This window comes from Phalaenopsis equestris, unplaced genomic scaffold, assembly GCF_001263595.1.
Source record: "Phalaenopsis equestris unplaced genomic scaffold, ASM126359v1 Scaffold000873, whole genome shotgun sequence".
Classification (NCBI taxonomy): Eukaryota; Viridiplantae; Streptophyta; class Magnoliopsida; order Asparagales; family Orchidaceae; genus Phalaenopsis; species Phalaenopsis equestris.
Genome location: NW_018165313.1, coordinates 259,679 through 283,328, shown reverse-complemented (window position 1 = coordinate 283,328; position 23,650 = coordinate 259,679). Strand labels below are relative to the sequence as shown.

At 34.0% G+C, this 23,650-nt stretch overlaps 1 protein-coding gene across 7 annotated transcripts in view; it reads right to left on the bottom strand.

Annotated features, from left to right (window-relative positions):
• The window catches only part of LOC110031968 (protein DA1-related 1-like), a 95,926-nt gene that overhangs the window by 57,330 nt on the left and 14,946 nt on the right, over positions 1–23,650 (bottom strand). For 4 of the 7 annotated variants that reach the window (XM_020735425.1, XM_020735430.1, XM_020735431.1 and 1 more), the window contains exons 1-4: positions 22,646–22,866; positions 11,905–11,997; positions 10,613–10,685; positions 9,619–9,774 (exon numbers count right to left, since the gene is read on the bottom strand). In XM_020735425.1, the coding sequence (XP_020591084.1) occupies positions 9,619–9,729 (111 nt within the window). In that variant the 5' untranslated portion in view covers positions 9,730–9,774; positions 10,613–10,685; positions 11,905–11,997; positions 22,646–22,866. Of the gene's footprint in view, positions 1–9,618; positions 9,775–10,612; positions 10,686–11,904; positions 11,998–15,913; positions 15,968–22,645; positions 22,867–23,650 lie in introns of those variants that run through there. The other 3 variants (XM_020735427.1, XM_020735426.1, XM_020735429.1) reach the window with 2 other exon arrangements.

Genomic DNA, 23,650 nt, shown 5'->3' with positions numbered 1-23,650 from the left:
CCCGCCCTAATGGTGCCAAAAAAAAGATGGATCATGCAAGATGTGTATTGATAGCAAAGCCATCAACAAAATAACTATCAAGTACAGATCCTCAATTCTTCGACTAGACGGCCTCTTGGACCAATTATACGGAGCCAGTATGTTCTCAAAGATTGACTTACGCGGTGGATACCACCATATACGAATGAGACCAAGCGACGAATGTAAGACCGCCTTTAAGACTCGAGATGGACTATACGAGTATGTCAAATGCACCCAACACCTTCATAAGATTAATGAATCAGATATTTCGCAACCTCATCGCGAAGTTCTTCATAGTTTACATATTGTTTTACAACCATTCTAAAGAGGATCATGTACAACACTTGATAGCAATTTTCGAAGTACTCCGGAACGAGAAACTATACACTCATTCAAAGAAATGCACTTTCATGACAAATCAAGTATGTTTTTTGGGTTACATAGTATCCAGCTCATGCATTCAAATGAACCCGACAAAAATCGAAGCCATTATAAGCTGGACCAAACCGTGATCGTTCACCAAATTGAGACAGTTTTTGGGGCTAACATCATTCTACCACAACTTCATTAAAAATTTCAGCAATGTTACCGCTCCTCTCACCGAAAATTTAAAGCAAAGAGTTCACTTGGCCAAGCACCGCTCAAATTAGCTTCGACACGCTCAAAGAAAAAGGAACTCAAGCACCAATTCTAGCCATACTAGATTTCACACAACTGTTCGAAGTAGAATGTGATGCATTAGGCATTGGAATCGGGGTCATACTGAGCCAGGGTACCCCCAATGCTTTTGTTAGCGAGAAATTCAACGAATTCATAAGGAAGTACTCAACTTAAGACAAAGAATTCTATGCAATTGTAAGAGCCCTCGAGCACTGGAGTCACTACCTGCTGACAAGTGGGTCCACCTTGTTTACTAATCATGAAGCCTTGAAATTTTTGAACAGCCAGAGTAAGCTTAAAGGTCGACATGCAACCTAGGTAGAATTTTTAACATCATTCAATTTCGTACTTAAGCACAAATTTGTGAGCCCGAACCGCGACGCGGATGCACTAAACAGACGTCACTTATTAATCACCTCAATGCAAACAAACATCTTAGGGTTAGAGATCATCAAAGACTTGCACACAGCAGACGAAGACTTCAAAGATATTTAGGAACAATGTTAGCAAAATCCGATAGGGTGGTACTACCGTGTAGAAGGCTACCTATTCTACCGCAATAAACAATGCATTCCAAGATGCTCCATAAGAGAAACAATTGTACAAGAGAACCATAATGGAGGTCTTGCAGGCCATCTCGGCAAAGACAAGACCCTCACTCTCGTCAAAGAGCAATTTTTCTGGCCTCGACTAACAAGGGATGTAGAGTGACGCGTCCTAAAATGCAAGCTTTGCCATTTGGCAAAAACAGAAGGGCAGAATACATAATTGCATACGTCGTTGTCTATGCCAGAAGTACTCTGGGTGGATGTCAGCATGAACTTTGTGTTGGGTCTTCCCAAAACAAAAAGGAACAAAGATTCTATAATGGTTGTAGCGGACTGATTTTCAAAAATGACATATTTCGTCCCATATCACCACACCTTAGACGCTTCTCATATTGACTTATACTTCAAAGAGATTTTAAGATTATACGTGATCCCCAAAACCATTACCTCTGACAGAGATGTCAAATTTTTGAGTAACTTTTGGCGAACTTTAGGGGGAAAGTTAGGCACCAAGCTCTAATTTAGCTCAGCAACTCATACTCAGAAAGACCATCAAATTGAAGTAGTGAACATAAGCCTGGAAAACTTACTAAGATGTTTTGTGCGAAAGAAAATCAAACAATGGGATCTCAATCTCGCCCAAGCAAAATTCGCCTACAACAGATCCCAGAGTCAAACGATGGGGTGCAATCCATTTGAGATTGTCTACGGCCGCAATCCCTCACACAGCTTGATCTAGTTCCACTTTTACCAACGTCAAAACTTAGCCAAGATGCTACAGAACTGGTTCACAAAATCCAGCAAATACAATAAGAGGTTGGCAAAGAGATTGCCACACAAAACAGAAAATGTCAAGCAAAAGCAAACAAATGAAGGAAAAAGGTGACATTCAAAAACGGTGACCTCGTATGGATCTGATTGAAAAAGGAACAATTCCACGTATGAGCTTTCGAAAAACTGAAACCCAGAGCAGACAGACCTTCCAAAATTCTGCAAAAAATTCAACGACAAAGCATACAAGATTGACTTACCAGGGGACTACAACATTTCGACCACATTCACTGTCGCAGATCTTACTCCGTAATTTCATCCAGAAGCTTTGACAGTTGAGTTCGAAGCTCCCCCAACTCCGGGAAACTAATGCGGGGCACGTGGGGGGGCCGATCGGGCCAGATCCAACCAAGTTGGACCGGACAGTCTCCTTGAAGGGGGGTCCCACCGCCCCTCCTACTTCTTTTCCCTTCCTTTTCCTTCCCATCCTTGTCTTACCTTTTTTTTTTCTTTCCTTTCTTGCCTCCCTAAACCTTTCCTAATTCTATAACCTTTTCTAAAAATCAAAATCTGATTTTATTCTCCTTCTAATTTTCAAACCCTAGCATTAAATCTAAAATCTGATTTTATTTCCTTCCCTATTTTAAAAGTCTTGCCTAAATTCTGAAATCTCATATTATTCCTTTCCTATTTTAATGTTTCCTAAAACTGAGTCAAGTCTTTTATAAATAGAAGTTCTTATGTCTAGGGTAAGGGTCTTGCTTTTCAATTATGAATTCAATTCTACCTGAGTGTTTTTTCCCTCTTGAAAGTTATCTCCAACGACGAAGAAGGTGCTCCAACTATACCCCGGTTCAAGGTGGTGGGTTTATCCCAATCATTCCGACTTCGTCCAGCATTCCAACAAGCCGCCTTCGCCCCTCCTTCCTCCCAGCCCCCGCCAACAACTCCCTTGTCATCCGCCTACCGCAAAATCGTTCCTTGTCCTCCTACAACACACCGGGCCAGCTTCTTCCTGCAGCCAACAAGTCCCCGCTCTGCTGACCTATGATTCCAGTTGCTGTCCCCGTCTTCTAGCAGGCCAGAACTCTCTGGTTCGCCTTCCAGACAGTTGTCGCCTCCTTCTAGCAAGCCGGCAACTTTCAGGCCGCTGCCACGTTCATCACAGCAACAGCCATCTTTCATTTGGCAATCCCAACGCCTTCCACTGCTGCAGATAGCCTTTTTGCAGCCCACTGCCCCTTTGCCTCCACTCTTCGACTTTTGTCGCCCTCCTTCCTCCCTGTCCCCTGCCCCCACAAGCATTGTGTCATCACCCTGGCCCCGTAGGCCACATCATCCCTGCCCCCACAGGAATCGTCCCGCCACCCCGCCCTCGCAGGCCACATTTTCCATACCTCATGCAAGCCACAAGCTACTGCCTCTCCGGATCTCAGCCTTCGACGACGCCTCCGACCTCGTCTGATTGCAATTAGATGCCTCTTTACTGTCCTACTCCCTCACCGGCCTTCACCGCAGTCGCCAACCTAATGCCACCTCTCCGAACTTCCTCCTCATCGAGCTTGTTATGTCTTTATGTGTTGAGTTTTTGTTGAATATTTTACTTTATGTTTGACTTGTACGGTGACTTTCTTTCTTTTGGGTCATCATTCTAACCTTCTTTTTCAAGTTATTAATAAGATTCGTGTCTTGCGACGTGGTTTAGGTTAACTCGGGTGTCATCTCCATATATACTTCTCTAAATCACCATATATTCAATCCATGTTAGCTACTAAAAATAAGCGAATTCTAATAATGTTCATTTTCTGTTCACCAGGTTGGCTTTATACATTTATAGTGCACTAGTAGATTTAATTTTTATATTAAATACTCATCTATATCTAATTGGTTAATTTCCTTTTGATAAATTCACCAATCTCACGTTCTATTTTTTTATGGGCTTTCATTTCTTTCTATATAGCATTATTTCAATCCACGTTAGTTATTGCCTCAAAGATGTTTTTATAGATACAAATCATATACAGACTAATAAGAAAGTATTGGTGATTTATATATATATATATATATATATATAAATTTATTTATATATATATATATATGATGAAACTGTTAAGAGATTAGTGGAAGTTGTACCTTTATTTGTAGACTCAATAATTCCCTTAAAAGATTTAGTGACAAAATTGGTTTGATTAATTGACTTTGTGTAGATTACGTTGCCTTCTTGAAAAGACTTGTAATAATTAAGCAGAAAGCAGTTGTAATATAGGCTCGATATAAGTAGCAGTGGCTAGTTTTGAAACAGATTATTTGTTAGAATGAGGGGTGAGTAAAGGCAGTATATGAAGAAAAAATTTATGTAAAAATTACATTTCTTTCTTAGGGTAAGTAGTAACAATGTAGTGTTCTTTTCATCAAAGAGTAGCCAATGAAAACATCTTTCTCGTGAAAGAATGGTAGCATTTATACCATTTTTCTGTAAAAGGATTAAGATTTCTTATATCTTGAAAATGTATGAAGAGAGGCAAAACTTACAAATATTCTGGGAATAAGATTATTTGAGGTTTTGAAAAAGGAAAAAATTTAGTTATAATTTATGTAGGACTCTTGAACCCAACGACCTAAGTAATCAGCTTATGATGTAATCGATTGTTAAATTCTCTCCCCACAATGTTAGTTTGAAAAAAATTTACGAAACAGAAAAGCCCTTTTTTGTAGCCAATAGATAATTATTTTTTCGCACAATCACTTTATTTTGTTGCAGTGTATAAGTACAAAAGAAAATAATATATTATTCACTTTCCTTGAAAAAAGGAGAAGAGAATGGTCGATGTATTTAGCATTATCAATTATGACTTTTAATTTCAAGACGAAATTAACTCTTAATCATGTTTAAAAATAAGTGAAAGATGATACTTATATCACTTTTGGTTTTTAGTAATAAGATTAATGGCACGTGGGTGCAATCATTAATAAAAAATAAAGCAATTAGCCCTAGTGATGCTTAGTGTTGAGGATGGTCCCCTTATGTCACAAAGAATGAAAGAAAAAACAAAAAGAAATCATGTGTTTCTTATTTAAAAAATATTATGCTTATCAAAACGTAAGTGTTGAAGCTATTTTTTAAGAGATTTAAAGCTTTATAACAGGAGATAAGATTAAAAAATCATTTGGATATGTTTTTATCATTGAAATTTTTTAATGTGATAAAGATCATATTTTTCTTTAGCAAGCTTAATCATCCTTCTTGTGCCTTAATCATCCTTCTTTAGCAGCATTGTACTTGGAATCTTTAGTTTTTTTTTTAAAGGATAACATGTTGATAAAAAATTTTGCTGCATGGAGGATATTTTGGAGTGTGAGATAATTATTTATAAAAGTATTTCCATGACTAGCCACGCTCGCTTAAAATGCATTAACGATGGTTATTTTCTAAATGCTAAGTTATGGGCATATGAAATAAATTTGTGAGAATTAGTAATATAATATGTAGATCATGAAGCAATACTCTAGAAGATATAAAAAAAGCATTTTTAAAACATTACTTGTTGTAGGCGTCTTTTCAAGTTCAATTACCAAACCTTATTATCTCTCTATCTTATAAATAGCACAATTTTATTTCTCTTTAAAAACCTACAAAGTGATAGAGAGTACTTTTAGATAGTTATTTTCTTTCAACATGTATGTTGAATGAAATTTTCAGCTCTCCCATTCAATCTAAATTGCATCCCTCAATTCCAATAGAATCTATAAGATCAAGGGTAAGTGGGTGTTTTTACTGTCATCCAGAAAGAGGGCAATTGTGATTATGTTCAGAAGAAAAAATAGAAAAGAAAAACATATGGCAATGTTGCAATGAAAGCTAAAATAATGAGGCCAATCTATAACCATGCAGTGATCAAAATTGTAATAATGAAAAATAATAGAAGCGATTTGACTATGAATGCTATTGAAGTTATAAGAAAAAAGAGAAAAACAAAAGTGCAGCAATGAAAGATACAAAACTATAATAATGCAGTGATGAAGGTTGTTGTGATAAAAATACATAGAAGATAAAAAGCCTTGACTCTAACAACAATAAAAATTAGAGTGTTAATTGAGTATTTTATTTCGACATTTATGTAGTATTTAAAAAAACCTAAGAGAATTTGATACCGGAGTTAACCCAAATCAAAATAGAAGTGGCAAAATAAGAATAAGACAGCACAAGACAAATAAACAACCCTCTAGGCTGAGAACGACAGGTCTAGAAGGGACTGAACGTAGGTGAGGGAGTGTTGGAGGGAGCCAAGAGTAACTGCTGCAGGGGGAAAGGGGGTGGAGGCAGGAGGCGGCAGTGCTAGAGCAAGCAGGAGGGAGTTACGGCAACGTGGAGGGTGTTGGAGGCAGAAGGCGGAAATGCTGGAGTGAGCAATAGGGAGTCACGGGAACATGAAGGGTGCTAGAGGCAGGAGGAGACAGTGTTGGAGTGAACAGGAAGGAGTTGCGCAACCTGGAAAGAACTACGAGTTGCAGCAGCCTGGAAAGTGCGGGAGGCTTGAAGCGACAGTGCTGGCAAATTTTCTAGTGTTTATGTAGTAATATAAGATATTCAAAGAGCAAACTTAGCACTCCAAATTTATATTGACATATTTTTTTAATCTAACAAACCATGGTAGACTTCCATGATAAAAAAAATAAATCTCATAAACACTAAATCCACAAGTAATTACCAAATGATTACCTAAAACATAAAAAGAGATATCAGGAGAGAAGAATAGAACTCTCATTGCCATGGATCATTGCTTAAAAAACGCTCAAGGGTTGCCTCGAGGCATGCCTCGAATTGAGGCGCACAAAAAAAAACCTCGATGTTTAATTCTTAATGTTACTAGTGAGGCTTACCCTTGTTTTCTCTAAAGTGTATGCCTCGAGGCTTTATGCCACAAGATGTTTGAGATAACGCCACGATCAGGTTATGCCAAAAATGTATATTATATTATATTGTATTATATAATCTAAATTTCAGCCAATGTCTTAAAAGAACAAAGAATAATTTAAGTGTGAATACTTAATTATGTTATTAATTTATTCTTTTATTTTAAATTATGTTGAATTTTGGATTAACTAATAGCGACAAAAAAATTGTAATGAAAACGAGATAGAATTAGATAATAATAAATATGATGATTCTTTTGAAAATGAAGAAAGTAAGGATGAGGCCACTATGAATTTTGAACCCCAAGGAGTATTTAAATTTTAAGTGAATGCTAATTTAGAATTACATTTCAAACTTCTATTTTATATCAATACTTAACATTAAGATTTATGATTTATGTCTTTATAATAATAAATTAAATCAACATATCAACGATTTATGTAATATTTATGAATTGTTTTTAAAAATATGTGTTTTTTGTCTTTCTTGGGCTTACAACTCGCCTTACTAAGGTAAAACTCTTTGGCTCCCGATTTCGCTCTTTTAAACTTTGCCACGAATAACTAGTAAGTGTGTCTTAATCCAAAACTAATAAACCATTTTGCTTCTTGTTACTGTATGCCTTTGACAAAAAGCTATGATGGCCAAATGTCTAATAATTAAATTATTATCAAACATCTTATATAAAATTATGAAGTAAAATTCATTAAGATTGATGAGGACATAGAAGCTTAAATAGAGCAATTGAGACTATTGTATGAATCAGGATAAATATCATAAAATCTCAAGTTTTGAAGCTTAGTTTCCACACACCCCCTACTCAAGTATACTACACAATGAAGAGAGAGGTCAAATCATCAAAAACTAAAGAAGTTTCATCAAAGGGCCTTTGAAGGGGTATAGGCAATGAAAGAAGAAAAGAGATTTTGGAGGCTAAGGATGCTTTGTTTAGTGCCTATCAAGAGAAAGAAGAGACACATTACAAAGACTGCGAAGAAATACACAATGCTAGGGTGCATAAGACAAGGACTGAGGACAAAATAGTAAATTTTATAAACATGAATGTATTGATATCTCATGGACGAGCAGTACCTAACAAGCTTGTCCTTGTGGCCTGTTGATTTGTGTCTAGCTATATCGGGCCATCTTTAACCTATGACAACCTAATTTTGTAATGAAATGCTTCTGACACAATTTTAGGCATGTCAAACAAATGTCAAGGGATGTATGAGAGGTGTTTGTGTCTATGTCTAGCATAGACATGGAAGATATTGGAACTGTATGTGCGCCCTAACACAAAGATTAGCCAAGCAACAATGAGAAAAGCACACGAGCACTTAATTACTACTGTCTTCTTAGAATTGCCAGAAAGTGCTAGCAATCAAGAAGAGTACTGCTTGGTGAAGACAATGGTGCCACGATATGTAACGCATAACTAGCAAGAGGTTTGTTGATTTGTCAAACTAACTTTATTGTACTACCCAAAAAACTGAAGGGTCATTAAGAATTATTTTTATTTTTACTTTTAATTTTATTTTTAACCTTCAAAATTTAAAAAAAAAACTTATTTGACATGCTTATGTATTTGTTATTTTCAAAAATAAAAAAGGTATTTTTCTGGAACAAGGAAAGAGCTTCGCCATCTCCTAATGGCCTTCCAGCCTCCACCTTACTGTCATCTCTTTTGATGGAGACTTCAACAGTGACGAGTAATGTCATTAGAACCTAGCCAAAACAAATTTCGCAGTAATTAGCATTAGAACTTCACACACTTCAATAATCTTCGACTCTAGCAAATTGGTTTGTTGGGGCAATTGAGTGTCACCAGGGACGGCATCAGAGCACTTTGATCAGCTTCTGACGAGGAGCTACACTTTTATTTTGAGTTATCATTGCATCTTTCCACGTCAGCAATGACTCTGACCACGATGAAGGATCACTTGGTGCTATCCCAGGCCAATTCTTCCACCACAGCACCATCAGTGTCAACCTCTAAGAGTCATGTAGATTTCACAGTTTGCAAGTTCCTTGAGAGAGAGTTGGAATGGTTGAAAAAAAGGAAACTTTTTATCCACACATCTAAAACTTATCTTCACAGTTTTAAGAAAAAAAAAATATTTTAAAAAAATTAAAAATTTTAATAAAACATATTTTGTTATATTTTTAATCTTTTTTTAGAAAAAATTCCCAAAAAGGGCCTTACTTTTCCAATTTCAATATCACAAATTACTTAAGAAGATTCTAATTTAATTTCAAACGGAGAGATCAAAATTCTTACGCCCTTTCAGATACCAAGAGGTCAAATATACTGAGATTGCATTGCCTTCATACATGCTAAGCTTGTCCGTTAATAATACATTCAACAAGAAAATAATTTATATAAACGTTAGCACTTATTGGACTAAGAATACGAGCTTACATAATTACCATTTATTTCATATTTATCAATGCCCTGCACAAGCCTTAGCATGTTGGAAGGGGAAGAAGAAAATGTAAAAGCAATATAAATAGTACAAAATGAAGCTTCTTTCTAGACATTGCAACCACGAAAGGTCAAGTGACGCTTGCGCAACAATATTTGTTGATGTAGTCTACATTTTTTAAGAAGTGCTTAAATATTCAGAAACTTATGTTGGATGTAAAGAGGGTCACTCCAACAAAAATATTGTGAAAGGACAAAAGAAACAAATTAGGTAAAATTACCAACAAATTTGAGGGTTCTTTCCAATTCGAATCATTCCCACAATTTTCACTGTATTGTCCTCCCAAAATTTTATAGCTCGAACCCTTAAAGATTTTGTTCAGCCAATCCATAAAGCAAGAGGTTATCTGGGCATGGCGATAGAGCAACCCATAATCCTGATATAGCACAAAACTACAAAATAAGCAAGGCAATTGACATAGAAACAAATATTTCTGGCATATGAAAGAAGCGGAAAATTTGAGTTGCAAACATTAGATTTTTAAAGGAGATCTGAAGCCATGTTAGAATGTCCAGCAAGTTTCAACTCATTGGCTTTGAGAATGAAACGCACAAGTAGATCTAAAATTGTCAAGAGTACAAAACACTTAAATATAATGATTCATCATAATCATTTAGGGTCCGTTTGGGGCAGTTTATTTGGTGCGGTGGCGTTTTGAAAACGCACTTGGTCTGTTTAAACTGCGTTTTGGCAGTTGCGTTTTGGCAGTTTATGCATTTTGAAAACGCTGAAAGCAGTGTTTTTAGACCGCACCTAGATAGGCGGTGGCAGCTTTCTGGCAGCGGTATGGCTTTACCAAAAAAATAAAAATTTGCAATAGCCACTGCATATAGCTTATAAGTAGATTATTTTTAATCAGCTTATCAACAGATTATTCAATTAAGCTACAGCTGCCCCAAACAGACCCTTAGTTTCAGGAAAATAAATAAACAAAACTATTGTTCCATTAAACAATTAATATTTAAAGACAATTGACCACATACAATTATAGTATAACTAAAGCATCTAAATTGTCACAGCCCAGCCGAAAAGCTTGTAAATAACAAGATGGAAACGTTTGGTAAAATAAAAAATTTCAAATTCATTTACTAAAATTAAATAAAAAAAACAATAATTCAAACTTATCAGCTGGCAACTTACAATAAATCTAAAAAACCACTTAAAAATATAAAATTCAAGCTCAACCAAAAGTAAATCAATTCTAGTACAAATACCGTTCTCTTGTATGGCCACAACTACGATATACTAATTCTCTTCCTCCACTCATTTCTTTCTCGGTACTTTATCCTGGAAAAACATTAAATAAAAAAATAATTTGTGAGTTACCAACAATTTGTAAATACCTCTAAATTACACTAATGTAAATGAGTTTGAAAAACATGAAATATGATTGTTAAATTAAGCATGCACGCGCGCATGCAGAGATATGTATGTATATTATCTATCTATATATCTATGTATGTATAGTATCTATCGATATATCTATGTATCTATAGTATCTATCTATATCTATGTATCTATATAAGAGCGCTCACTAAACTAAACAATTTGAGTACTTTAAAATGAATATTTTTTTATATTTTATATGTGAGTATCTTAGAATTTCTAACTAGCATCATAATGAGGTGAACTCTATTAGTTAACATACACATGCAAGCTTTTTCTATAATTCATTTCATTCACATTCTCCATATCATTCAACATATTTTTATAATAAAAAAAAGAAATTTAAATGAATTAAACGTGTTGAGAGACCTATAATATTCATTTCAACATCATTGATATATAATCAATAGAGATGATTTATCATTATTGAATTTGCAATAACAATCAACTTAAAAAAGAACCATTTGATGCATTTACTTTTGAAGAAGCAAAATTATTATTACAATTTAAAAATATAGAAATAAACCTTAATGTCAAATTACTTGTTTATTGCTTAATTTGTAGTTATCACCTCTTTTATTGTGAAACCTATGCAACTTTTACATACTTAAATATAAAATTTTTAACTAATTTCAATCAATTCCTTTCAATTATAAGTGCATCAACCTCTCTTTACAACAATTCTTTCTTCATAACTTTATTATATTTTAAATTTGTTCAAGTAATTGAACTATACGTAATACACATGGTTTATTGCTTTACATAACATTATTATTAAATTATATAAATGATACCAAACATTATACTCAATCCAACTGAGATTTATAAAGGTTATCATTTGACTATCTAATACAATGTTCTGGTGTCAGACTAACCTATACTCCAATTCACTTGGAATTCCTACGGAACAAGAACATCTGGAAAACTGAAAGAGGGGCAGCTTAAATCAAATTCAGATGGACTGATATTAGCAAGCAAGAGAAAAAAGAACAAAAGGAGTAAAAACTCTCTTTTTATATATTCAGCAAAAATGGGGGAAAAACAACAAAATGGGCAACTTTAGATACTTTGAAAAGCATATCCAGGTCAGAATTGAGGAGGGAAGAACAAAAAATCATACCTTTGTCGCCTAATACTCCTTTCGTGACTGCCAAGAGACATGCCCTTTGCGAGCCAGTATGAGATGATGATTACCTGAAGAGGATTCATCAACCTGCAATTCCAAGCAAACTAATCAATAATTTGGAATTACATCCAAGGAACGAAAGTATAGGATAGAATGTTGAAAGCCATTTAATGTAAACATGTTTGGGCATAAAAAATACGATCACCCAACTTTTAGAGTTAAGTTTAGATGATGATAAGTAAAAAAAAATTCAAGAGTTAAGATTGAATAGTTAAAATTAAGAAGTGAATTGAGCACTTTATCTCATTGGATAATATCATCAAAACACCTGTAAATTCCTCAGCAGGATTTTTTCAAATGTTATGCATTCAGAATATTATTGAATAATACTGCAATTATTTGTGATATCTTTTTTGATGCAAATCTTGCTAAATGCACTTCTACATATTGTGAGGTTGAGGAGTTCTTTTGTCGTATTCACTAGAAATCCCCCTATTACAACAAGAAATCGAGTACAGAATTCAACCGTGAATCTAAATAAAATAAACCACTTTCTATATATAGTTAGTGTTTTATATTAACATGATCCTACACTGACACTCTCCCTCAACATACATATTATAGCTCCAACATGTTGTGTGTGTGTGTGTGTGTGTGTGTGTGTGTGTGTGAGAGAGAGAGAGAGAGAGATAAGTACAAAAAGTTTTAGTAACAATATAAACCACTTATTCTGAATTGAAGACATAAAAAATGGCAATCCTCTCAAAGCACAAAATCCAAAAAAAATGACACACAATCTATTCTTATTGGCAATATAAACAATTCATGATTATCACAGTACTAAATCATAGATTGTGCAACTCAAAAATCAAACTCTCCAGAAAGAATCTTTATCCATATCATTTCACATGCATAAAGAGTAACAATTTTCTATTCAATCTCAGCACTAGATATAACCATAACAATTTATTTATTATTTTTCTAGATGGCCAAATTTGCTTCAACATAAATGCAATATCCAAAGTTTAGCTATCTTCAACACCAGCATAATATATATTTCAGAACGATTTGACATTCAAGTTCTAAGTTTTAGTATACAGTAACCAAATTTCAAGGAGACTTTTACTTTTTGATATGCTTGAGAATGTGAGAATTGCCTCCTAGTGCTTCTATTTTTGTGCTTGCATCTGCTAACTAACAACTCGAACGGTAAATAAAATATCAAGCTTAGTAACAGTCAGATGAATCAATTTCCTGAAATTTTTTTTCCATCAAGATAAATTATAAGAGTCCTTCTCTTGGAAGAGGTATAAGTCTCCGTAGAAATATCAACATATTTAAAACTCAGGAAAATCAATCCTTTCAAGAAGATTAGCTGACTATTTATGTAAAAAAGAGATACCATTTTTTGTTGGAGGAAAATTCAACATCAAGAAAGTACTTTGACCTAAACCTTCAGCGACTAAACATTTTTCAAAACAATGCTGTAACTAAAAAATGCCTTCTTTATCACCCCCAATGAGACATGGACAACAAATATGACAAAACATGAAGTTGTAGGCCGGATAAAGATGAAATTATTTACAATGCTATTAGAAATACAAAATTCGACAAGCTAGACAAGCGTTTTGCATCACTTTTTCAGACTAACCCTGTAAACTTTATCCAAGCCCTTATTTAGCCTTTGCAAGTAGACATATGTGGTTCTGTTCTTATGCCTTAACATAGCCAAGAGGTTGTTCTCTACAAACTACATCAATCATGTCACCATAAAGTGAAGTACTACTCGCATTCATCTACAGCATAGATTGTCTTTGATTGATGGACAGATAAAAAAATCAAATAAGAGGGTCCAGATGAAGTTAAGTCTAGCAACATAGGAAAAAATATTTAAACAATCTATCACATAGACTTATGTGAACCATTCAATAATCGTTCAAACTTGGCATTTATCGACCAAACTATCATGTTAAAATTTGATGATGAACCGATTGATGAGCGATTGATTTAATTCCAAAAGAGAGAACAAACCAAATCCCTGTATGACAACTAAGCACCCATCTCATTATTCATAAATTGGTTCCATAGGTATCTATAATGTTTACTGCTATGTCCAAAGCATAGAAAAAAATGATAAAGATAATGTGAAAGTATGAAAAGATAAAGAAGAATGTTCAATAGGCAATATAAGAGTGAATGGACTAACAATTAAGGCAATTGATAAATATACATCATAAAGCTCATCAACAAGTGGATGCGAGTCAAACTTGACATTATGGTAGGAGGTGGTGAAGTAAAAGGGGATCAAGGTCATTAATAATAAACCTTTAGGGAGTATAGAAGCTCCTGGAGGAAGAGAAACAAATGATGTATGTGACTTAATGAGAATAGACAAAAGCAGGGAGTAATCTCGTACGAGAATACATTGGGTGAGCACCAAGTAAGAGAATTATAACATCTATATCCTTTTTTAGTACAAAAATACTAGGGAACTTTACACTTAAAAGCACTATATGGAGTTTGAATTTTGAACAGAAGGAATGAACATTGCATATTTAACTAAATATCTTAGACAATTTGGTAAGCAAAAAAATTGTGATGGGTTAAAGATTATTGAGAGAAGGAGAAAGGATATGATTGATGAGATAACATGCTATTAGGGTAGCATCCCCCCATAACTGGTAAGAGATATTCATGTGAAAAATTAATGTCTTTGCAAATGACAATTTTAAAGTTAGCTGTACTATTCTATTGAGATGGCTGGGGACAATAACACTGATGAATAATTATATTAGTAAAACAAAATGTACAAAATTAAAACTACATAATTTCTAAAACATTACTAATGTGCAAAATTATAATTCAGATAAAAAAATGAACCCAACTCGCAGATAGGGCAGTGCAACTAGTATAGAGATGAAGAGAAGAAATAAACTTTCAAAATCAATTGGCAAGTGAATGGACCAGACTAAAACTGAAACTACCAAATTTATTTAGGAGGATGAACCCATTCACAATGCAATTGAAATGGAGTAAAAGGGTTGACAGAGCAAAAGGGGCCTTGATAAACAAATTAGTAGACCCCACAAAATTCAACACCTACACCAATCATTTTCTTTGATTTAAGGTCCATTAAGGTGTAATAAGAGTGATAAAATGTCAAAAAAAAAAAAGAATATATTATACTTTAATAAAAAACAATGGAACATATAAAGAGTCGAAAAGAGAGGAGAATTAGAAGGTTGCATGCTACCCTTTCAAAGAAGAGGAACCATAAAAAACAATAAGAGGTGGTGGTAAAGAGGACATATGAATAAAAAAAAAAATTATTTAGGGATATCTGTTATATGAGAATGACCTTAACATAAAATGCATGGCATACAGATAAAGATAAATAAAAGAAGGCCAAGATGAAGAAACAGCCTGAGACAATCAGATAGATATATCAGATTGTTGAAGTAGTCAATCATAGTCTTCATAAGACAGTAGAAAAAAAAAACCCAAAAAGCAAGTACTAAAAAAAATATGCGGAGTTAAACTATTTGTGAAAGCATGTTGAGTTTGATGTAACTGCAATGAGGGTCTAGAAAAAAATGATTACAAACACAACCAAAGCCGCCACTATTCCAACTACTATATCCACGACTTCCCTTTACACCCTTAGAACCAAATGTCAAGAATAATTTTTTAGAAGTGAGATGATGGGGAGTGGAGAGCTCTAAGATATAGAAAACCAGAGATAGAGTATTTGCAACATTAGAGATTTTGGAGCCTACCGCAATCAAGATTTGACATCTTAAATGGAAGGATGTGGGTTAAGGAAAAAATTAACGAAAAGAGATTATCCATTTTACTATGGCAGATAATCAATAATGATAGGATGATATTGAACTAACTCCCGCAGTTTTCTCGCAATGTGATATAATACTTCTGGATATACATATCATTTAGTTGAAGACAAAATAAATATCGGAGTAAAAAGTGTAAACACAAAAAAAATTACCTTTTTCATAGTTTGGGAACATGGCAGTCAGGACTGAAATGATCAAAGCTACTAAACAAAACAAGAACAACATGATAATGTGCTTATCATTTTGAAATTTTAACAATAAAAATGTTATTTGTAGAAGACTCGTCAGATGATGGAGTTTTTAATGAGATCTAAAAAAAATGGAAGTTTTTCGCCCATAGGAGATACTTAGTAACCAAGGAACTTGACATTGATACCAATAGAAGATGATTTTGAATTATTGAGAAAAGAGTAAACATCATGATGTGATGTAGAAAAGAGCCAGGGAATCCAAGAGCTAACAAAATTTATTAAAATTTCATAATTTGTGAAGGATTTAAGCACTAAAGTAATGGGTAAATAATAAATAGCTAGTAGAATAAATGGTTACAATAAAATTGCAAAAGAAGCAAATTGGTATCGTGAGCGGTTGACAAGCAAGAAGGAGCATATGTCAATCAATGAGCCACATCGAGTGTAGGTATAAGTCACAGCACTTTACAAGTGAGGGAACAAATTGGTGGATCAAGAGTGGGACTCCATTGGATGGGGGCAAGATCAAGAATAGGATAGTTGTTGCACTTCACTAAAAAGGAACAAGATAGTTGCAACTAGTAGTAATGATAGCAATTTTAAATGATCAATATTGAGAGTGTGTTTGGGAGTGAGATTGGGATACGACATTTGCCATGTCTCGTCATGGGAAAAGTCGCGAGAGAATAGAGAAGAGGAAAGACTTACGACTAGGGATAACTTACCCTTTTATTCTAAGATAAATAAGAAGATTGTTATGCTTTATGCACCATAAATACACTATATTTATGATAAAGAATTCAATAAAATATTATAAGGCACTCCAAATAATGTGCACCAAGCTCCATTACACATGGATAGCTTTCATATTTAATACAATAATTGCTAACATCATGCATGTTAATTTTGAAAATACTTTAATGAAGCTAAAATCTTCTTCTTAGCATTAGCATAAAATTATTCTAACCCATTACTATGATGCGGAATGTGTATAACACTTACCAGTACCCATAACTATCAACATCTTTTTTTGAAATCTTATCAAAATTCCTTGTTTTTTTTAATTGAAATATTAGAGCGCAAATTTGTCTTGACAATTGTTAATCGTTTAATAGTCTAGCCTCTTCATTTGCTTCATTATTTTGAAATTAAATACCAATAAATGCAAATTATATTTCTTTTTTTAGGTATAAAAATACCTCATCATTTTATAATTACTTTAGTCATTAGCAAAAGATTTGTATTTGCCCCAAACCTTTATTTAACTAGGCTCAGAGCTGAGTGGAACAAATTATGAAATTCATGGTGAAGTATTCCTAATTTGATCAAAAGTTTTAAACCACAACATTCTTAGCAAATGAGAACTTGGGGGATTGAAGATTGTTGACTCTTCTTTAGAAAAAGGGCTCAAGTAACTTTGACTTTAGATCAAGCAGTATCAAAGTTAAGGTTCTCAACATCCTTAATTTATAGTGTTGACAAAGAGCAGCTACAAGAAGACTAGAGAAATTCTTAAGGAATTTCTCCCCTTAAAATAAGGAATACAACCATATCAATACAAGGGAAAGTAGCATCAAATGACTTGGCAACCTAAGCCACTCACTTATAACAACAATGGATGTGTTGATAAAGATTTTTAATAAATAAACAAATGATGAATAAAACAATGAGAAAAAAAGAGAAATTATAGATGATGAAGGCTTGAGACCCATCTCATCTCTTGAAGAAGCAAGTGAAAATTTTCAAGTTAGAGGTCAGAAATAACACCTCAATTTATGATCTTTAAATAAATACTAAAAGATTGAATGAATATGTCAACAAAATTAAGACCCGCCTCAGTCTCTACCAGTATGCTACCCAAAAAAATGTCACTTTTGCCTAACCAAAATTTACTAAGCAAACATTTGTCTGGAAGAATACTCCTCTTCAAAAAACGGGAAAAATTTTTCACCTCGTAACACTGCAAGATGTGCACCTACGAGACTATTACCTGTATGGGGTATGAAGAAAATAGTTCTATGAAGTGGCACATACTTCATGAAGAATAAGGCCAAAGCAAACAAAGCATAGAACATAGTATAAAGTACAAAAAAAAGCTCTCAACCTTAGTATTGTAATGAAGATCTCTACACTTATGAAGTACAATTTAGGGCTACACTTCATCTCCAATGAGCTCCGACTCTTCCATATCGCAAAAACAGAGCAAGTAGTCTAGCCTTGGTCATAGAAAGAAAGAGAAAATCTCAAAAGAAGCCTCAAAACAGCAAGGAGGCACTTCAAAGACCAACGGGAGGAAGACAAAAAATCGCCATAGGATTCTCCAAAAGAAAGCTTAAACCATCCACTTCTAGATCAAAACTTTAGTGTAGTAATTACCAAAATAGATGATCCCAACACAAAAAAAAAATGTTGAAAACTTCAAACACAACCTCTCCTGAATAAATTTAAAAAAAGAATAAGGGATAAAAAATGGCTGCTTCTCTCAACTCAAGTAATATATTGAAAGCAATCCAAAGTCTATAATCGATTCTATCCTTGATGAAAATGGTAAAGATGATAGAAAAGAGATTGTGAACTACCATTGATGTACGTTGAACTTATTTACTTTGTGTATTCAAGTTAAGTAGTGAGTGATTAATGTCAGCAAAGGTGTCGGGAGTCAAAAGAATATAATATATGGTCAAATAAGTATTTCTAGCCCAGTGAAATTTCTAGCCAGCAACAACGACCAAACCTTCTATCCATAAAACTTAAACTTCAATGTCTAAAAGGATTAATCAAGCACATTAGTAGCTAATAAAACTCAAGCCAAAGCGCAACTAAAGACATAAAATAGTAGAATAAAGGCAAACCCAATGATACACCAAAAATATATGCATATTTAGACCTATATTTTATACTCATTTTTAGTGATATTGCGCTTTAAAGGATAGTTTTTTTCATGTTGTATTGCAGACTGTTGATTTTTTAAGACTTGAAGCAGAAAGAAAGCAAAAAGTATGAAATTTAGAGTCAAAATGACGTTTTTTAAGAAATACTCAGCGCTGACGGCGCCAGGATGGGCACCGACGACGTAGATCTACAGAACAGAGGTCGGACTATCCTCAGCATCGACGGCGCCATTTAACAGAGAGTTCACTGGCCGCTGGCGCCGATGGCGTCAATGTCGGTGCAAAACCTGTTTCTAGAAGATTCGACGAATTTGGATGCTTTTTAAAGAGTTTTTGGATGCACCTATTGGAAAACCGACATTAGGCTCTATTTAGAGCGGAAATTGATCAGAAAAGACCCTCTTCGCCCCCCTTCGACCGCTTTTCACTCTCTTCCACGATATTCCACATTCCCCACTGCCACTTAGAGTCCATTAGTCATTTATTTCTTTAGAGTTTTGAGTTTTTGTGATGAATTTAAGTGTGAATTTTTCTTTAAGAGTGTTAGAGAGGGAGATAAGTGAGAGATTTATTCTTGCTACATCTTCTAAGAAAAGCTACAAGGGATTTGTTTTAAGAAAGAGTTCCAGATAAGTGTTGTTTGTTTATTATTGTTTTATTGTTTGTTTATTATTGTTGTATGAATTTTTTTTTATATATGAAATTTGTGTTTTGTTGTATCTTTCTCATGAAGTCTGAGTAGTTTCTTTTATCTTTCTCCCTACTCTGAGATATGGTGAAATGAAGATATAATTTTGGATGTGCCAATTTTAAAAAAATATAAAAAAAATTGTGATGATTTTTCAACTTTGTTCTTAATTTACTTTTCGATCTGGTCAATTGAATTGTTAAAATATGTTGTGAAACATATAATCCGGAAAATTGAGTATGAGTTCTACAACAAGAGTGAGAATCACATTTAATTCCATGAAGAATTATTTCATTCATGGAATTAAGTGTAAACAAATAGGGAAATATATTTTGTTGGGTGTAGAATTGAAGATTTTAGGGTGACAGACTAAAATCCCCAATTCGGTCTTAGTATTTAAAAACTAAAGCGAGCATTAGCCTTCAGAGAAAGTGAATTGAAAGCTCTAGAGTGAGAGTCAGTATCCTCCCAACCTAACCACAGATTTAGAGACTAAATCTGAGATTAGTCAATGGTTCTCTATAACACTAAATCAGAATAGAGAATTAAAATTGCTCATATTTGGCACAATACATATTTAAACCATTTATCTCATCTCATTTTACCAAAAACTCATTTTAGTGGAGAAAGATGTTTTTTCATATCAGAAAATTTCATCACATAAACATAGTTTAGTAGTTAAAATTTAAACTTTACATTTTAGTTTTGCTAGTAGTTAATAATTTAGTTCTGATAGTGTCTCAAACAATTCGAAATTAGTGACAGTAATTTTATTTAATTTCTGTGAATTTTCTAGTTAATTTATCATTTCAAATTTAAATCTTCCTTGTGGGATCGATATTTAGGGCTTAAATAGAAAGTCTTAAATTACTTGATAACGATACGTATACTTGCGTAGAATCTCAACATAAATTGCTTAAATTTCTTATTCATAAAATAATATATCAAGTTTTTGGCATCGTTGTAAAGCGGAGTCAATTTTATAAGTTTTACACAACTATATTTTCGGGATCACCCAACAATGAACCATGCTAAGGAACTAAATCAAACCAGCAACATTGAAAGAAATAACTAGTTCTTTATAAGGATTATCAGCATAGGCATGCTCAAAATAATATATATATAAAAAAAAGAAAAACTAAAAAATCTACAACAACAACAACAAAGCCTTAACCCCACTATGTGGGGTCGGCTACAAGAATCTTTTTTCTCCATTGCATCATATTTAGTGTCATATTTTCATTTAGTTCTAATAAATTAAAATCATTTTATATACAATAAGCTCAAGTCTTCCTATGTCCACCTATATCTTTCTTAACATAAGTCGAATCTAAAACATCTACTCTCCTAACTATATCATCAGATAGTCGACGTTTAATGTGACCAAACCCAAACCATCGAAGTCGAAGATGACTTTCTCTAATTTTGTCAGTCACAGAAGCTACACCAACCCTATCACGGATATATTTATTTCGCATTTTGCCTCTAAGTGTAAAGTCATTCATCCATCTAATCATTCTCATCTCGACAACACTTAACTTAGAATTATGCTTCTCTTTTAAATGCTAACATTCAGTGTCATAGAGCATTGGAGGTCTCACCACCATCTTATAAAATTTTCCTTTCAGTCTAAGAGGCACTTTTCTATCACACAAAAGGCATGAAGCATTCATCCACTTCAACCAACCAACCTGAATTCTACTATTAACATCCTTCACCATCGCTTTAAACAACAAACCTGAGATATCTAAATTGTTCACAACTTTTAATAATTTGATCACCCAAAATTACACTTCTGTCACTAGAGCTACTACTAGTCACTAGAGCCTAGAGCTACTACTACTAAAATTACATGCCAAGTATTCAGTTTTAGTTCTACTCAAATGAAGACCTTTAGTGTACAATAAAAAAAAATTGCTAACATAATACGAACTCATGTAAAATCAGATTTTAAATTATTAATTTCCATCAAAAAATAGTTGAGTAAAAAAAATGCAAGAATAAGATCAAACACAAAAACAAAGAAATTACCATTCCATAAACCATAGAAGAAAGTTCTTTGTCAATTTAACCCCAAAAGAAAATCAAATTTAAGAACTAGGAAAAACTCGGAGAGAATGCATAGAAGGCAGCAAAAAGTTTTTCAAGCCCCTTCAAAAACACCAAATCCATATCACTTAGGGTGCGTTTGGGGCAGCTTGTGCGTTTTAGGATAAAAAGTTTATCATAAAACGCTGTCCGCGGGTCCACAATAGGGTTCGACCCGCGACCTGCGTTTAATGTAAAAATGGAACCGCATTTTTTGATAAGCGAACAAAACACGCGAACCAAACGGTACCGCAACGTTTTTAAAAACGCTCCTCGCACTTATAAGCTGCCCTAAACGGGCCCTTAATCAGAACCAACGAATTCTTATTGCTGGGTAGTAAAAATTTAATGTTGTTCATCAATATCCACATCATCAAGCACCACAATCATGCAAACAACGCAAGAAACCTCTTCTGCAGAGAAATAAACACGATAAAGGAATCAAACCAAAAAACAAAAGCATTGTCTGTAATCACCTCTGCTCCATATGCGAGCAGCAGCAACACTAGCGCTTCCACCTAAGCATATACAGTTCTATTTATATTACTCATTGTACAAACCAAAACTTACTTGAAAGTGATAATATAAAAAAGTTACTTTTCAGTCTCCTGTCATCTTCTTCCTCCACCTAAAGGTTTCTACATTGTCAACACAAAAACTATAAAAGTAAGTTCTCTATCAATTCATCCTCAATGCAAAATCAAATACAAAAACTGAAGTTTTTTTCTGAGGGAATGAAGAGACGGCAACCAAGCGGCAATCATGCTTTGCGAGCATAAATCTAATTAGAATATATCTTAAGTTCATTAACCTTAGTCTCAACCACAGAAGTATCCACCTAAATTAAGTTTTACTTTTGATAAACAAGCTACCATGTATTGCAAGCATAAGAAATGCAAACGAAATACATTTATAACGGGACTGCAAATTCACAATTAATTAGGAAAACATTTTTTTTTTAATAACTCCAACAAAGGGAAAAAATAATCAATATAAGAAAGCACTCGATCCGTTGAGAGACCGAACCTCTATAGCCAGATAAGCTGTGCAGACATTCTGCCATGACTGAACACAGAAGAAAAATAAACAAGGAATTTTAGGGCATTAAACCAATCCGTAACCAGAGTCCTCGAGCTTCCCGCTGCCCACCGACTACCGCTTCGCCCTCTCCCTCGAGCTCAAACGCTTGCTCGCTCGCAACTGTGCTTTTTCGCGTTCGTCTCTCTCTTAGGTCTCTTCTGCTCGCTCACGCTTGGTATAATTGTGTTATTGTTCAGTTACATTTATTATGTATTATTAAGTTAGGTCTCTTCCCACCTTGCCGCATTCGCCACCGCATTCGCCCGTAATGGGAACCCTTGCTTATTTAACACCTTGCTTATTTAACATTACACCCGGGCGCCGGTGTAGCGGCCCTTGCACAATTTTCACTGTATTCAGGTTATACAACGCGTCACTTCCAAGGTGTACTAAGATTTTTAATATTATAAGTGTTTATGTTCCTCAAGTATGTTTAGATACATGGTCTAAAGATAAATTTTGGAATGACTTAAAAGACTTAATTCAAATGATACCTCTTGAATAAAGAATTTTTTATTAAATGAGATTTAAATGGGCATGTCGGTAGAGTGGCAGAAGACTTCAGAAATAGTCATGGTGGTTACGGTTTTGGAGTAACTAATGAAGAAGGTAGAGCTATTTTAAATGTTGTTTTAGCGTATGATTTTGTTATTACTAACATTTTATTCAAGAAAAGAGATGAGCATCTTATTACTTATAAGAGTGGATATAATAAAACACAAATTGATTATTTTCTTATGAGAAGAAGATATCGTCACGATTGTAAAGATTGTAGGGTTATTCCAAGTGAAAATTTAAGTACCCAATATCACTTATTAGTTTTAGATTTTAAGATTAAGAGTTGTAATATAAAGAACATCAGGACTCATCATCGTAGGAATAGATGGAGAAACTTAAAAGACACAAATAAAATTATTTTTATGAATAAAATTCAAGATTTCAAAATTTGGG